This window comes from Lithobates pipiens, unplaced genomic scaffold, assembly GCF_037356315.1.
Source record: "Lithobates pipiens isolate NorthernLeopardFrog02 unplaced genomic scaffold, aLitPip1_a1.2 Scaffold_25, whole genome shotgun sequence".
Classification (NCBI taxonomy): domain Eukaryota; kingdom Metazoa; phylum Chordata; class Amphibia; order Anura; family Ranidae; genus Lithobates; species Lithobates pipiens.
This window is the reverse complement of record NW_027507787.1, coordinates 172,640,477-172,657,802: the sequence shown is the minus strand read 5'-3', so window position 1 is coordinate 172,657,802 and position 17,326 is coordinate 172,640,477. Positions and strand designations below refer to the sequence as shown.

The 17,326-nt window shown below is 43.6% G+C and overlaps 1 protein-coding gene across 4 annotated transcripts in view; it reads right to left on the bottom strand.

Annotated features, from left to right (window-relative positions):
• The window catches only part of LOC143930665 (alpha-2-macroglobulin-like protein 1), a 311,800-nt gene that overhangs the window by 74,784 nt on the left and 219,690 nt on the right, over window positions 1-17,326 (bottom strand). For all 4 annotated transcript variants that reach the window (XM_077455168.1, XM_077455166.1, XM_077455167.1 and 1 more), the window contains 2 exons: window positions 17,136-17,219; window positions 14,584-14,760 (listed from right to left, as the gene is read on the bottom strand). In XM_077455168.1, the coding sequence (XP_077311294.1) occupies window positions 14,584-14,760; window positions 17,136-17,219 (261 nt within the window). The remainder of the gene's footprint in view (window positions 1-14,583; window positions 14,761-17,135; window positions 17,220-17,326) is intronic.

Here is a 17,326-nt window from a genome sequence, read left to right as displayed (position 1 = left end):
TAGTCGTAAAATGAAAAACCGCCGTATTTATAACCTAGATCTACTACCACATGGAGGTAGCGATCCAGCTCCTCCCTCCTGCTAGGGGAGACTGAGCAGATGATGTCCCTCATCATGCCGAAGGCCAATGTAAATTCGGTGACAGAAAGCTTCCTGTCCAGCCTGGGGTCTTTGGTCTTGAGGACCACCGACACGTCCCCCCATGTATAAGCCTTGTTCTCCGCAAGTTCATGAATGGAGATGAGAAGCGAAGCCAGATTGACGTCCTTTCCCTCTAGGATGTCCTTCCTGATGCTAGCTGATACCAGATGAGAAGGGTACACCACTGATGTACACCCGGTGGTACCTGCGAGAGGGCTAGTCACCGCCTGGGATGCTGGTACTGGAGGAGACACGGGCGGGCGGGTCTCGAGGAGGGCCACCCGATTCTGGACCTCTGACATTGAGGTCGTCAGGGAAGACACCAAGGTATGGAGCTGCGAAATAGAAGAAGCGATAGCGCCCAGGGAGGCCTGCTGGGTACTAGCCTCAGCCGCAGCTGGGGGAGGAAAGAGGAGCCTGAAAAGCTCGGCCTTTCTGGCTGTTGCCGGAAAGGGTACGCCTCTGCGCCTAAGCTCAGCTGTCAGCTTAGGAATAGTCCATGCTCTGAGGGACCGTTGGCTGCCACTCTCTGAGACTAGAGACGGAGATAAAGGGGCAGTGAGGTCCTCGCTGCCAGCCCGGGACATGGTGGCGTAATCCAGGCCTGGCGAGCCTATTAGTCCTCGGGTTTGGATTTTCTCCTACACGGAACCTACATGTGGGTGACATGGATTACAAGACTCGTTGGAGACTCCTGAAAAAGAATATATGCTTAACAAGAAGGATGCTTCCGCTCATGAGCGTTTCCTCCCAGATGACGTTTTTTTTTTCCCTTACCTAAGGAGGCACCGTCCCACCAGGTGCAGGGTGGACCTACTGAAGACTCGACTGACCTGCGGAGATGAGGTGAAGTTTGTTTGAGAGTTCTATACCTGAACAGAAATGGCTAGCTAAAATAGTGACTTCATGGAGGTGAGATTTATAAATGAAATGAAATAAAATAAATGAAAAATGAAACAAACAAATGAAATGTTGCTTTCCTTTCTTTTTTCTTCCTCTTTTTTTTTTTTTTTTTAGCAGGTATGAAACTTTGAAGCAATTTATAGTGAAATGAGGCCGATGAGCAAGGCCCCCAGTAGGAATCCAAACTTGAAGAATCAACTGGACTCATACCGGGAAGCGGCATGTGACAGTGAAATGAGTGAATCTGCCATGACAGAGGTCCGGATCGCCATGCCACAATCTTGCGACCGAGCACAAAACGGATTCTGGAGCATGTACTGAAATGAGGCCAGTCCTAGGGCACGCCGAGACGAATTTGGTACACAGGTGTGGCTATTCGTACCGGAGCGTGATAGGTGAGATGAAATGATACCCATGACAAAGACAAGAATCAGAGGATGAGCCCATGAATGAAACAAATGAATCCTGTCTTTGGAGCATGTACAGAAATGAGGCGTGACAGCTGGGCACACCGGAACAAATCGGTGCATCAATAAATGCAACAGGATTCGAATCGGAGCGTGATAAGTGACAGAAATGATATGCCATGACAGAGACAAGAATCAACAACTGGACTGATGGTTACAACAAAGAATCCGTCTCTGGAGCATGTACTGAAATGAGGCGTAACAGCTGGGCACACCGGAACGAATCGGTGCATCAATGAATGCGACGGGATTCGAATCGGAGCGTAATAGGTGACCGAAATGGTATGCCATGACAAAGACTAGAATCAAGGACTGTGCCTGAACCTGCGAGTGACTCAGTCTCTGGAGCATGTACAGAAATGAGGCCGAAACTGGGGCACTTCGAAGCGAATCGGTGCATCGGGGATGCGACAGGATTCGCACCGGAGCGCGGTAAGTGACAGAAATGATGAAATGATTCGAAATGATTGAAATGATTCGATCTGACATAAGAGAGATTGAAATGATACGAAATGACATGAAATGATCGCAATAATTCGAACGGAATGAAATGATTGAAATGATTTCGAATATATGAATCGTATTGCAACGGTCGGACCGATTTACTGTTTGAAAGGACATGGCATTTGAAATGGTCCGGACTGCTTGAATTTAACGTAACGAGCAGTCGGCTGTGGTATTGAAGTGATTCGAACGATTCGAATATTTTCAAGAAATGATCGGGGAATCGTTTCGGCTCGAGCCGAAGTGCCTGACGTGGCACGACCGACATGTCTCGAAACGAAATAACGACTTTCCTTCGAAAGGAAAGGAGTGGTGACATGAGGTAACGAGTACGAGTGACACGGTTTAAAAACGTTCGTGAAATGAAAAGTGAGAGGTTCGTGAGTTCAGGCTATCGTGTTTAAGTGACATTGTAACACATGAAATAAAAATGGGTGCCGAAGCCCTACCTGTACGACAACGGCAATTTCTTTGAGTATTGCGACACTCGGACGGAAAACACACGAACGCCAACGACGACAAGGAGACTGACAACACGGACACGATCGGGACAAACACGGGAACTCACGAACACAACTCGCTACTCGCTACGTTTTGTCTCGAACAGTCGGCCCTTGATCTCTGACGTATCAGATATCGCGCACCGGAACCGACGAGGAAGGTAGGCGAACGGGCTAGTTATATACCCCACCGGGCTCCTCCCATAATTCCAGGCCACCATACTGGCCTTTCTATATATATATATATATATATATATATATATATATATATATATATATATATATATATATATGTTTGGGGGTTCCAAGTAATTTGAAAAAAATGTAGATTTTTACATGTATATGAGAAGTGTCAGGATTGGCCTGGTATTGAGTTAACCACATCAGCCCCAGAAGGATTTACCCCCTTCCTGACTAGAGCACTTGTAATTCGGCACTGCGTCGCTTTAACTGACAATTGTGCAGTTGTGCAACGTGGCTCCCAAACAAAATTGATGTCCTTTTTTCCCCACAAATAGTGCTTTCTTTTGGTGGTATTTGATCACCTCTGCGGTTTTTATTTTTTGCGCTATAAACAAAAAAAGTGTGACAATTTTGAAAAAAAAAACGCATTTTTTTACTATAATATCCCCCAAAAATATAAAAAAAAAAAAAAATTTCCTCAGTTTAGGCTGATACGTATTCTTCTACATATTTTTGGTAAAAAAAAAAAAAAAAATCGCAATAAGCGTTTATTGATTGGTTTGCGCAAAATTTATAGCGTCTGCAAAATAGGGGATAGTTTTATGGCATTTTTATTAATAATTTTTTTTTTTACTAGTAATAGCGGCGATCAGTGATTTTTATCATGACGGTGACATTATTGCGGACATATCGGACAATTTTGAGACATTTGTGGGACCATTGGCATTAATACAGCAATCAATGGTATAAAATTGCATTGATTACTATAAAAATGTCACGGGCAGTGAAGGGGTTAACCACTAGGGGGCGGGGAGGGGTTTAGTGTGTCCTGGGGGAGTGTTTGACTGTCTAGGGGAAGAGCTGTGTGTGACACAGCTGTCACTAGGCAGAAAGGGGAGATGCTGTTTACATCGGCATCTCCCTGTTCTTTAGCTCCGTGACACGATCGTGGGTATCCCAGTGGCGAACGAGTCTGTGGGTCCTGTGGGCACGGTCATGGAGCTCGCAGCAGGCACATGCGTGCATGGCAGGAAATTCAAAGTAACGTACATGTACGTTATTTTGCCCAGCCGTGCCATTCTGCCAACATATTTTTGCTGACAGCGGTAAGCAAGTGGTTATCAACCATCAGCTTCCCCACTGAGAGCTGAAATGTAAACAAAAGAATTCCAGCAATAGCGTATTCAGAAAAACTGGTGTGGAGTCTCCCCCAAATCTATACTTCGCCCTTCAGGTCTGGTATGAATTTTAAGGGGAACCCCATGCCAAAATAAAAAAATAAAAAAAGTTCCAAAAAAATATAAATTAAACAATGTGGGCCCCCCAAAAAATCCTTACCAGACTCTTATCCAAGCATGCAGCTCGGCAGGTCTGGAAAGGGGGGGGGGGGGATATGAGCAAGCAGCCCTCCCGAACCATAACAGGCCATATGCCCTCAATGTCCTCAACATGGGGGGTGCTAATATTGATGGAGACAAAGGCCACTACCCCATAACCCTGGGTGGTTGGGTGGGGGTCTGCGGGCAGGGGCGCTTTTTGGAATTTGGAAGCCCGGCCCCTATGTGAATGAGTATGGAGTACATAATAACCATACCAATTTACAAAAAAGAAAGTGTAAAAAGTGAGTAAAGACACAGCATGAGTTTTTGACAATTGCTTTATTAAAAAAAAAAATCACTAAAAAAAGAGAAAAAACCTCTGGTCTCATTGCCAGCTCATTGGTCTGACATTTTCTATATAACTAAACGGGTGGGGCCAACCAATGGCAATCATGTGACCACGCCCCTTAGTTATATAAGAAATGTTAGACGGAGGAGCAGGCAGACTGGCGGGAGCCTTTGACAAGAACGGAGGTATTTTTTTGGGGGTCTGGCAGGTGTCGTATTTGATGATGGATCTATACCGCGTTTTTATTCACTTTTTTGGAGAGTAGGTACAGGTACTATGTACGCCATACTCATTCACGTGGGGGTGGGATCTGTGGCTTGCAGATTCTGATAAGCCCCCCGCTCATAGACTCCCACAATCACCGCCCAGGGTTGTGGAGAAGAGGCCCTTGTCCCCATCAACATGGGGACAAGGTGCTTTGGAGCAGGGGCAGAGCCAGAGGTCAGCTTTCAAACCCACTCCTTAACGACCAGCTATTCTTTGTACAGACTTCTAATCAGTCGATGATTTTTTGACCTATCCGAGTTCAAATCGTTTTGAAAAATTGGAATATATACAAAATGAAATTAAACTAATTTCAACAAAATTCATTATTATTTCAGAGGTTCAGATACATTCAAATCTCCGAAAAAACTAAAATCTGTCAGAATTTATAGTATATATGTTTTTGCAGGGGTATTCACTCAGTAACTCATGTGTCTGCCTCTGCTCCCAGCGCTCATATATGTGGTCAAATTATTCCCACTTGGGGTTAAATCTCAATATTTTAGCTGCTGTTATAAAACCAACCTTATCATGTACATCAAAATGTTATCAACCTGGAAATCCAAATGCGACCACTAACAGCGCTTCTACTACATATCAGTGTAACCATCAATCACCTATTGAAATCATGTAGTACCTTTAGATCCAATACCTAATACAAGAGCTTATAACCACTAACACAAAAACAGATTATATTTAAGGAATGTGAACACACACTATTCCACGTTAATCAGTCCAGCATCACAGAATAGAGTCCTTCACATTCGTTTTTATATATCATTAACATGTATATTCTGCGCTCTATCCTCCAATGTGCCTGGATATGCGTGGGTGCAGTCCTACACCTTCACCAAACTTTTCACCTCCGTGAATATGCACTCAGATGGCCGCTTACCAGACACTAGAAGGGGAGTGAGAGCCGACAAGGACCCGGGTCTCTACACGGGGACTGCGACGGACGAGAGCTGCAGCCCACTGGTGAGGTGCTTGTATGGCACATCTGACACCCCAAATTTTACAGGCTTTTTTTAAATGATTATAATGTAAGCATATTATGTAAGGGGGGCAGGGTAATCTGATTTTTAATAAAAGATACTACACTATATCAGACCCCTTGAATCTTTTCCATGTCCGCAACTAATGAGTGAGAAACCAACGGAGCACACAGAACCATACAGAGGAATTCCGCACAGCGGAGATAGGCTCAAAAGAGACTAGTGTCTGGTAAGCGGCCATCTGAGTGCATATTCACAGAGGTGAAAAGTTTGGTGAAGGTGTAGGACTGCACCCACGCATATCCAGGCACATTGGAGGATAGAGCGCAGAATATACATGTTAATGATATATAAAAACGAATGTGAAGGACTCTATTCTGTGATGCTGGACTGATTAACGTGGAATAGTGTGTGTTCGCATTCCTTAAATATAATCTGTTTTTGTGTTAGTGGTTATAAGCTCTTGTATTAGGTATTGGATCTAAAGGTACTACATGATTTCAATAGGTGATTGATGGTTACACTGATATGTAGTAGAAGCGCTGTTAGTGGTCGCATTTGGATTTCCAGGTTGATCACATTTTGATGTATATGATAACTGTCAGAATTTATATTTGGACCAAAACGAATTGTACATGTCTATTTGTAAGCGGGGTATCACAAGGCTCTGTTCTGGGACTATATCTGTTTAATTCATTTATAAATGATATAGAATTTAGTATAAATAGTTCAATCTCAGGGTTTGCTGATGATATGAAGCTAAGCAGGTAATATCTTCACTGCAGGATATAGAAACCTTACCGGAAGGCCTCAATAAGATAAGGGGGTGGGCAAATACAAAATGGCAAATAATGTTTAATGTTGAAAAATGTAAAGTATTGCAAAATTATGAGCATAAGTTACACACTAAAGAGAGAATCTTTGAGAGAATTTAGGAAGGGAAAAAACCTGAGGGACAGACTCGGCGTGCAATGCCAAGCAGCAGCAAGCAAAGCTAGCAAAATATTAGAATGCATAAACAAGGGGATTTTCTCAAGACATAAAACTATAATCCTGCCACTTTATAAAACTCTGTTTTGGCAAGATCTGGAGTATGCCATCCAGTTCTGGTAACCAACTCGCAGGAAGGATGTCCTGGAAATGGAGAGCTTTAAGAGAAGGGCAAACAAACAAAGGGGACTGGAGGACCACAGTTATGAGGAACGCCTACAAACAATAAACTTATTCTCTCTGAAGAAGAGACACTTGAAAGGAGATATGATAGTGATATACAAATATCTTAATAGTGATTCTAGCATAGGGAGTAAGCTACTCAGTCTCAGGGAGTGTAGGAACTTAAAGAGGCCATTTAAAGTGGTGTTGCTCATAAAAAAACAAAACAAATTTGCCAAAAAAAAAATTGGAATTTTTTTTAACACACCTCTTAATGCCTGTTGCTAGGGGGTCCCTCGTAGTCTGCCTCCTTCAGTGCCTGGGCTCTTCATGTCACTTATGATGTCACTTATCCTTGGCGCAGGAAGGGCTCAGCTCTGGCCCCTCCCTCCTGTTAGTCATCTGGGACACGTGACAGGTCCCAGATGACTGCGTGGCCAATCACGGTGCAGCTCGCGCATGTACAGTGGGTGCCCGGCTGTGAAGCCACAGCCGGGTGCCCACAGTTAGAATGCCGGTGCCGCCAAGCGGAGGGGGGAAATAGTGGGGCTTCATTCCCCCGCATCGCTGGATCCTGGGACAGGTAAGTGTCCGATTAGTCAGCAGCTGCAGTATTTGTAGCTTCTGACTTTTAATTTTTTTTTTTTTTTTGGGAACTCCTCTTTAAATAGGAACTTAAAGAGGAACTGCAGTCTGCTCACATAATTTGGAATAAAAACATCTTTTGCCATACTGAAGCTTCCCTCCAACCACTTTGCATATTATTTTATATATACTGCGATTCTTTACTTGCCAAATATGCTGCCGAAATCTCCCTCCACTGAGTCTGGCTGCATCCATTTTAACTGTGGGCAGCTGAAGCTACTGCCTGTTCACTTCCTGGATTTACACAGAGGCACACCTCCAGCTTTGCAGCTCTCATTGGCCCTCTTATGACTCACCCCCCCTCCCTTCCTGGCAAACTCTCACGGGAGTGAGAGAGAGAGAGAGAGCTGTGCATAATGTCATAAGCCTAGGCTTTTTACCAGACAAGATGCAGGAAGTGGGTTGTATAAGGTATATACTGTCAGAGAAAAAAATGTTTTACTATCTAAATGTAGCGGCGGGCTCCTGAAGAGCACACACTGTTTTTCAACGTTAAAAAAAATACCCAGACTACAGTTTAGTTTGGGTCTATTTGTCTAACTTAGACTTCTGTGTCAGTCTGACTGGGCTGTGATATGTTCAGGCTGGCCACAGGGGGTCGCTGCCTCTGGTGGCAGGCGTGGAAATATGGTTTACTCAGGCGTTTATGTTACTCTCTTTCGGAGTAAGGTCAGTCGGAGTGGCCTTACCGCTGTGCCCTCTGGGAGTGGGCATTTAAGACACAGATGTCAGGTGGTTCGGGGTTCCGGTCCAGTATGAAGTGTTGAGTACTTTGTCCTGGTCCTGCTTGACCTGCCCCAGAGAAGGCTATGGCCTGGGGTGTGGATCCACCCGACTTTAATGCCTCGGGGTTGGCTAGCCCAAGGCAGGGAAACTAAAGGAGGATTCTGAGGTGGTTGGGTGCCGTCTCCGGTTCGGGTTTGGGTTTTCTTAACCAGAGCCTGGAAGGGCTGAAGTAACCAAGAGAATTAGGTCTTGTGGATATCATCAAGCTGCACAGGGGGATTTGAAACTCACTTCCACAATCGGTGGTCTCAGCAGGAAGTAAGGATGAGTTTTAAAAACGGCCGTTTTTTCAGGAGCAGTGATTTTAATAATGATTAAAGTGAAACAATAAAAGTGTAATATTCCTTTAAATTTCGTACCTGGGGGGTGTCTATAGTATGCCTGTGAAGGGGCGCATGTTTCCCGTGCTTAGAACTGTCCCTGCCCAAAGTTTCATTTCGCAAGGAAAAAAAAGTATTTTAAAATCACTTTCAATTGTCGGCTCCCGTAATACAGAAAACACTCAATGAGTGTTCTCTGTATTACAGAGCCAACAATTCATTCATTGATAAAAAAAAAAGCGTGGGGTTCCCCTAAATTCAATTACCAGGCCCTTCAGGTCTATTATGGATATTAAGGGGAACCCCTCGTCAAATAAAAAAAAAATTGACGTGGGGATCCCCCTAATCCAAGCACGCAACCTGGCAGGCCGCAGGAAAAGAGGGGGGGACGAGAGAGCGGCCCCCCTCCTGAACCGTACCAGGCCACATGCCCTCAACACTGGGAGGATGCTTTGGGGGTCTGTGACCCCTCAAAGCACCATGTTCCCATGTTGATGGGGACAAGGGCCTCATCCCCACAACCCTGGCAGGTGGTTGTGGGGGTCTGCGAGCGGGGGGCTTATCAGAATCTGGAAGCCCCCTTTAACAAGTGTAAAAAATGGTTAAATAAGACTTTTGAAAAATTCCTTTATTAAAAATAAAAAAAATAAAAAAATGATTCCAGTGGTGCTAATCCACTCTTGCTATCCAGCGATGGATGATCATCTCTCCAGAGTCCAGCGATGGCTGATCTGATCCAGCGAAATGACACTTTGTGCAGGGACAGTTCTAAGCATGGGAAACATGCGCCCCTTCACAGGCATACTATAGACACCCCCCAGGTGCGAAATTTAAAGGAATATTACACTTTTATTGTTTCACTTTAATCATTATTAAAATCACTGCTCCTGAAAAAATGTTTTTAAAACTCTTTTTAGGACAGTAACTTGCATATTAGCCTTTAAAATTAGCACTTTTGATTTCTCCCATAGACTTGTCCAGGGTTTTCCGTGGCTTTTCGAATTTGCAGCGAACAGCCCAAATTGTTCACTGTTCGCTGAACAGGCGAACAGGCAATGTTCGAGTCGAACATGTGTTCGAAGCTCATCCCTAGCAGGAAGTATCGACAGTTTCAAAATGCTGTTAAATAGGCATGTTAGTAAACACAGTATACAGGGATATGGGGAATGGTATTTGATATGAACACACAGGCTGAGCTGAATGGACTGGAGTCAACCTTACCAACAATGTATGTAACAGACTTAAGCAGATTATTTTTATGTTTCTAGTGCCTTATGTAACACATAAAAGATAAATACTATGATACTAGTTTATCCATCAACAATTTTATTCACAAGACCACCTTTGTTCTACCTAAAGATAAACCCAGGCAGGTATACAAAAACATATTAGTCCATTTAAGTATTGAATCAACATTATTAAATGTTAGTGACTGAATATATATCTTAGACTAGAAGAGGGAAGGGTCAGTATTCTCAGCTAATTAGGGTTCGTAACTGCAGTAAAAACAATGAAGTGCTTTCAGTGATATTTGGTCTTTTAATTTGCACACACTCTCAGATTTTCAGGACAAGCTTTTAGGATACATGCAAAAGGCAACCCCCTTTTAAAGGCTGTACAATCCTCTTTCAGCCATATAAGACTTTAGTCGTAGCCTTACATGGCTGAAATGCATCAGCACTGTTTTTATCTCTAATGCTGCGTACACACGACCAGACTTTTCGAGGGACTAAGTCTGACAGACTTTCGACAGAGTTCTGATGGAGTTCTGACAGACTTTCCGAATGAACGGACTTGGCCACACACAATCACACCAAAGTCCGACGGATTCGAACGTGATGACGTACGACTGGACTAGAATAAGGAAGTTCATAGCCAGTAGCCAATAGCTGCCCTAGCGTCGGTTTTTGTCCGTCGGACTAGCACACACACGAGCGGATTTCTCAGTAGGAACTGGGCCTGGCGGAGTTCTGTCGGAAAAATTTGAAACATGTTCCATTTCTAAAGTCTGTCAGACTTTTGCAAATCAAAAGTCCGCTGCAGCCCACACACGTTCGAATGGTCTGCTGGAATCATTTCGTCAGACTTTTGATGTTGAAAAGTCTGGTCGTGTGTACGGGGGAAAAAACCTTAATACAGCCTGTGGACATGTGCTGGCCTTTGCATGCAGTCTAATGTGAAGGTTTACAGGTGAGGCCCCTCTTCTGGGAAACTTTCAGGATGTACCCCCTTTTTCCTAGTTCCAAGCAGTACCGATGCACAAAAAAATAGCAAAGTGTGATGTAGGAAAAACATGTCAAGTAATAAAAAAATAAAACACAAACAACAACATACACAGCAAAGGTAGTTAAACTATTATAGTTGATGAAATATGAAAAGGAGAGTGAGGGCTACGGAATGAAAGGGGAGGCAGAGTCACAGAGGTGAGAGTGGTCATAAAACAGTTGGATAGTGATTTAGAGCAGTGGTTCTCAACCCTGTCCTTAAGTACCCTCAACAGGTCATGTTTTGGGAATTTCTCTTATGCCCCATACATACTATCAGTTTTTCTTTCAGATTTACCAAAACCATATAATATGACGAAAGGGTTGGGAACCACTGATTTAGAGAACTGAGGCCCACATTTAGTCCATTATCATTTGTGTCAAATAGAATTATCATTCTTGGATCAAAAGTTTTGATTTCTTGGGAATTTATAAAGTTCCCTTTAAAGTGGTTCTAAAGCCTAAACATTTTTACCTTAATGCATGCATTGCTGTAAGGTAAAAAATGTTTAGGCATCCATCCCCTAACCCCCCTTCCCTTATACTTACCTGACACTTCATTCGATCCAGCGCTGTGCACATTTGCCATTGGCCCCCAGTGCTTTCAAACAAAACCAGTGACGAGGGTGCGGGGCCAAGTCCTGCTGTCTGTGTCGATGGATGCAGCAGCGGGGTTCGGGATGGATTACACACAAGTGAAGTGCCCATGGGGGCACAGGACAGAGAGGAGGAGCCAGAAGCACATGTGGGGGATCAGAGAAAAGGAGGTTCATGGCCACTCTGTGCAATTCCATTGCACAAAGCAGGTAGCTATAGAGATATTTGTTGTAAAAATAAATTAATAAATAAATCTTCTTTTACAACCACTTTAAGAACTAAAGCAATGGGGTTATCCATACAGTGGTCTGATTCTGAGAAATGATATCCCACTGGTGTGCATTAATCACCTTTCTTATGTACGTGTATGGTATGTGTATGAATTCATAATTTTTTGCAATTTCTGTCCTGTTTTGCAAAGATGTAAAACTGCCATTTCTCTAATTATGTCACTTTCACCCCCTTCCTGCCCAGGCCAATTTTTCAGCTTTCAGTGCTGTCACAATTGCGTGGTCATGCAACACTGTACCCATATGAATTTTTCGGGATGTACTCACTTTTATTGCCAGTTATTTAGACAATAATGGCTGTGTGTTGAGTTATTTTGAGGGGACAGCAAATTTACACTGTTATCCAAGCTGTACACTCACTACTTTACATTGTAGGAAAGTGTATTTTTTTCAGCGTTACTTCATATTCACATTGCACATGTTCCTGGATGCGCTCTCAGATTTGGTTGCTGCAGCAACAACCAGTTGGATACTGGTTCAAGTCACGGTGAAGATATTTGCCAGCACACCATGGAACGACACAAATAGTGCCCAAACGGGTGATTTATCGCATGAACACAAGGATAGTGCAACGTTTCGGAGCCTGCGCTGTTACTATCTTCACCATTTCTTCAGTGTTGTCACATGAAAAGATATGATAAAATATTTACAAAAATGTGAGGGTTGTATTCACTTTTGTGAGATACTGTAGATATCCCCCAAATTACCCCTTTTTGGAAAGTAGACAGTCTAAGGTATTTAGTAAGAGGTATGGCAAGTTTTTTGAAGTTGTAATTTTTTTTACTATCACCACAATACAGTGACATCATAGGACTGGTGTGGCGGTGATCACAGAGATCAACACAATAATACACACTGAGACCCCTTTCACACTGTGCCGCCCATAGCGTTGGTGGTAAACGCCACATTTTGGCTGCTAGCGGGATGCTTTTACCCCCTTGCTAGCAGCCGAGAAAGGGTTAAAACTGTGCTGCAATAGCGGTGTTTTGCTGGTGGTATAGCCACGCTGCCCCATTGATTTCAATGAGGAGCAGTGGTGGAGGAGTGGTAAACACATCGATCCAAAGAAGCTGCTGGCAGGACTTTTCCTGACGCCCTGCTAGCATACTGCTCCAGTGTGAAAGCCCTAGGGCTTTCACCCTGGAGACAATGGAGCAGCTGTTTGAGGGCAGATTGCAGGCGCTATTTTTAACGCTATAGCGCCTCTGTGTGAAAGGAGTCTGAACAGCATGATTGGAAGCCATCCACTGTGTACAATTGTCATATGATCTGCTGTGATTGGTCACAGCGATCACATGGTACCAGCAGCAGGCCCGGTACTCTGATCTACACCGCAGTGTGGCCCATGGGGCATGTGCAAGGCACATTCTGGGGAGGCAATCGCCCAGAATGAGGGAGCTCAACAGACAGTGAAAGAAAAATGGTGTTGCTGTGGATACTTGCAGTACAGGAGGATTTTGCAGGTATTGTGGCTATTTAAACTGTGTTTTACTGAAATATTCCCACTGTGATCTGCACTGTCTGGGAGTGGGAGCATGTGAGAGACAAATTACAAAGGATTTGTGGCAAGCTCCAGGGGGTTAAAGATTTTTTTTCTTTTTATTAATTGCATCACATAGTACTTGTATTTGAGACCTGGTTATCCTGCCACACAAGTTTTTAGTTTTTTTACCCTTGTTTTTGTATATGTGGTGAAAGCCCCATTATGTAAATATCCCGGTTTTAGAAAAAAAATGCTCTATTTCACATAATGTTTTCGGGCCTTTTGGCTTCCTTTGACCCTCCTCATTATAATGTTAATGGTTTTACCATCTATGGAAAACTGTTTCTGCATTTTAAAGCCCCTTTTACCCTCTGTGGACATTCAAGTTCCTTGTGCACAGCAAGGTTCTCTTGGAGAGGGTTGTCACATTCAACTTCGTTGCAGTATGCATCAGCAATATGGTTGCCCTGAAAGGGTCGTTATTTCTGTAACACTCTATAAAATGTTTCTACTCTTTATCATATTAAATAATCGCCTCTGCATTCAATTATTATTGGTTTCAGTAAGAACTTAAAGTGGATGTCGATGCAGACTGTTTTTCTCCTAATGCATTCTATCCATTGAGAGAAAAAAAAAAAACCTTATGTGTGCAGCAACTCCCCTCTGTGTTCTGTCTGAGTGATGATGAATTAAGTTTTTTGTGGATGATACCAGCAGTACAACCTTCCATTTCAGTTGGCATAGAATTGCATTATTTTCATAATAATAATAAGCAGACGTCGAGAGCACCCCCACCCCCCCCAACCCTTACATCAGATATCAAGAGACCCTCTCCACCATCAGAAGTTGAGTCTCCCGCCCTCCCTTATGTCACAGTGCACCTTCCTTATCTTGTGCTACTACCGGGAATAAGCTGTAGGCATAGCTGGGAAGCAAAAAGTGCACGGTCTGGATTCAGCTACTGGAGTCTGCTGTATGCTGAGGGCAGGGGAGGCAGAGACCAGGGCCTTCTGCAGCTGCACAGAGAGCAACAGGATCTACAGAAGTTCTGTCCCCCTCTCTGCTGCTGACTGCTAAGAAGGGATGGGGGGTCATAGACGAGCCTGTTTGTGGCTGCACAGAGAGGCATAAAATGTGGCGGAAGAGCTTGGTCCTCCTTTCTGCTGCCGACTGCTGATACACGGTGGTGGCAGAGACGGGGGGGGGGGTGCTGTAGGAGAGGTGCGAGAGCCACATAAAATGGCCTAGAGAGCTGGATTCAGCCAGCGGGTCTTCTGTTCGACACAAGTGCCTTAGAGTGCTCTGCACTCTTTTCTCAGCGCTGTTCTGAAAATACTGAGCGCAATTCAGAAACAATATACTGCAGAAACAGACTTGCATATATAAATATTAAACCTTGGAATGCTGTTATGGTAACTTACCTTTAGTTATGTGGGCGAGAGCTTCAGATTTGATCTTAGGTGTCAGTTGATTAGTAGCTTCTAGATACTTTACTATATGGATATTTGGTAAAAATTTCACCAAATTACGCTCACCACTCCCTTCTGAACGGGAGATATCCTCCCCCAGGTAAGCAATGGCAGTGCCCATCAAATCTCCTAAAAAGAAGAGGTTTCATGTAAAATACATAATCATATTAAAAACATGTGTCAAGTGATATTCAGAAATGGTAATACTTTATTGGGGATCCATATAACAAATTGAGGGATGCCCCCTTCAAGCCCCCCCCCCCCCCCCCCAGTGCTGGGGGAAGCAGTTGGGCAGCTATGGATGGCTGTGTTGGCTCTCTCATCCAATGCAGTTACAGGAGCATGTCTTGGTTTCTGTATGTGCATGCTCACTCCCTGCCCACTCCCCCCCATGTTGTCACCAGTGATATCTGCGTAAAGTGGCTCTGTGTACCTTCCTGGTGGTACAGAGCTGAACCTTTAGAGAGAACAGAAAAGAAAGGAGCTGGGGACAGGAGGAAGAACTTGTTGGGCAGGTGCTGTGGATCATGGGGGTTCTTCGGGGAGCACTGAACCCTGTTTGTGAATAGAGGCTACTGGACTTCAAATCCCATGGGCCACTGCACTAGGAGGAGGAGCGTTTCACTGTTTTCCTGGACAATTTGTTCCATATCGAGGTCAGTCTAGAGAGGAGAAAGGAGAGGAGAGCATAGGGTACAGACCTACTTTTGGGTTTGTACTTCACATCCAAGGATCCAGAGCCAAGCAGAGGAGTTGAGCAGACTTATTGCTGAGTCTGTTCAACTACATCAGGGAGAGAGGATGGACCTGCATTCTGTGTCTGCCAAAGCTGCCCTAGAAGACTAAACTCTGAGGAAGAGAGTCGCTGTGTCACCAGGATTGGAGCTGAGAGAGTGCATCCCTGTGTGAGGATCTGGGACCTGACTTCTGGAACCTGCTGATTGAAAAGTGGCTGGGACCAGGCCACTCTCTTGCTAGGAGTGGGGAGCTGAACTACACATCTTAAGCCCTTGCCATAAACATTAAATGCCGTAAGGACCACTCATACCCAGTTGCTCATTCACAATCACCACCAACACTTTTAAAGTGACAGTGCACCACCTAAAGAAGGGTCCAATGTTAACTATTAGGCACCAGGTACTGTTCACCATCTTTAGGGTACCCCATGTACTAGGAAAGCCTACTCTTACTTGCTGAGACTGCATTCTATTAGGCTGAGAGAAGGTAAAGCTGGAGGCGGGATGCTTTATTACCAAAAGGCTATTACTTTAAACTACATGATGCTAAAACCTGTGTGGGAATCCTGATGTAAGCAACCCTTACTTTTAAATGAAAGTAAGCAAAGAAAACCCTATAACATATTTTACTAGCTAGACTGAAGCTCATGAAAAGTGCTACACCTGAGCTGAACCTTACAATAGCAACAGGAGTGGCGCCTGTAGACATACATGGGATGGGAAAACTGCCATATATACAGCATTCAACCTGCAAAGTACAAGTTGGCTTATTCTTAAAGGCCAACATAATTATCTGTGGACAGCAATACACAAAGTATTTTCCGTTAACGTAAGAAAATGTGCACCTGTCACACATCAGGTCCGCTGGTAAGCTTAAAGCATTAAGGTCTTTTATCAACCCTTTAATTTATTCACAATTTAATGTTAAAGGAACTAACTAAAACCAACCACATCTTTCACAAACAATGCTATGTAGTACTTCTAAAGCAACTACAAATTATATACAAAAGAAACAAATACAGTAGAAGACAGCCATTTACCATCCACAACAAGCTATGAAAACAAAATATTAATGATTAAAATGTATGGTATACATTTGCATATAGTACTTTGTTAACTGTGGAGTGTTAAGTAGCAGTTGCTTATGCCAAGGCTTTTTTTTCACTACAGAGGTCAACATTCTAAAACAAAATTGTTCTGTATGCTTTCCTATAGCTCCCTGTTGCTGAAAACGTTGGTATAGCGATACTATTGGTCACTTTCTTCTGACTTAGCCCTGCCTCAATCTTAAATGAATCACTACTGCACTAGCATTGATCAACCCCACTGACTCACTTTTCTATTCTACTGATGAATAGGGATGAACTTAGGCATGTTTGGATCCTAGTCTGAACCTACCTATGCATTCCTGCCAGAAAGCTGTCACTGTACAGAGCCAATCATATCCGGTTGAGGTATTCCCTGCCCCACAGCCACATGCATACAAGGGCCATCTATACGTGTGGCTGCATGGCAGAGAAAGCCTTGGCTTCAGACTAAGATCCGAACATGCTTAAATTCATCCCTCCTGGTGAATTTTAGTAAACTTGTTCTACTAAGCTAGAATGATCATTACTGGCCAAAATGACAGGCTTTTAAAGACACTATAGTTTAAAATAACATTCACACAAGTGAATATTAGGATCCTTATAGCACATTCGTTGAGCTTTTTGAATTTAAATGACTGATAATGTTTAAGGTAACGTATAGTGTTGTTACTTTCCTCACCTATTACAGTGATAAGAGCCTCTTCTGAGCCTGGTACAATTGTGTCTGGAAGATTTAACAACACCTCTGTGTGGATACTGTCACCTGTAAGGATGAAACAAGAACACAACACTAATTTAGTAAATTAAGTTGTTCTATCTTATAGCACCCAATCGAAAGGCAGATTTTAAATGCAGTAGACTAGTTCTAAA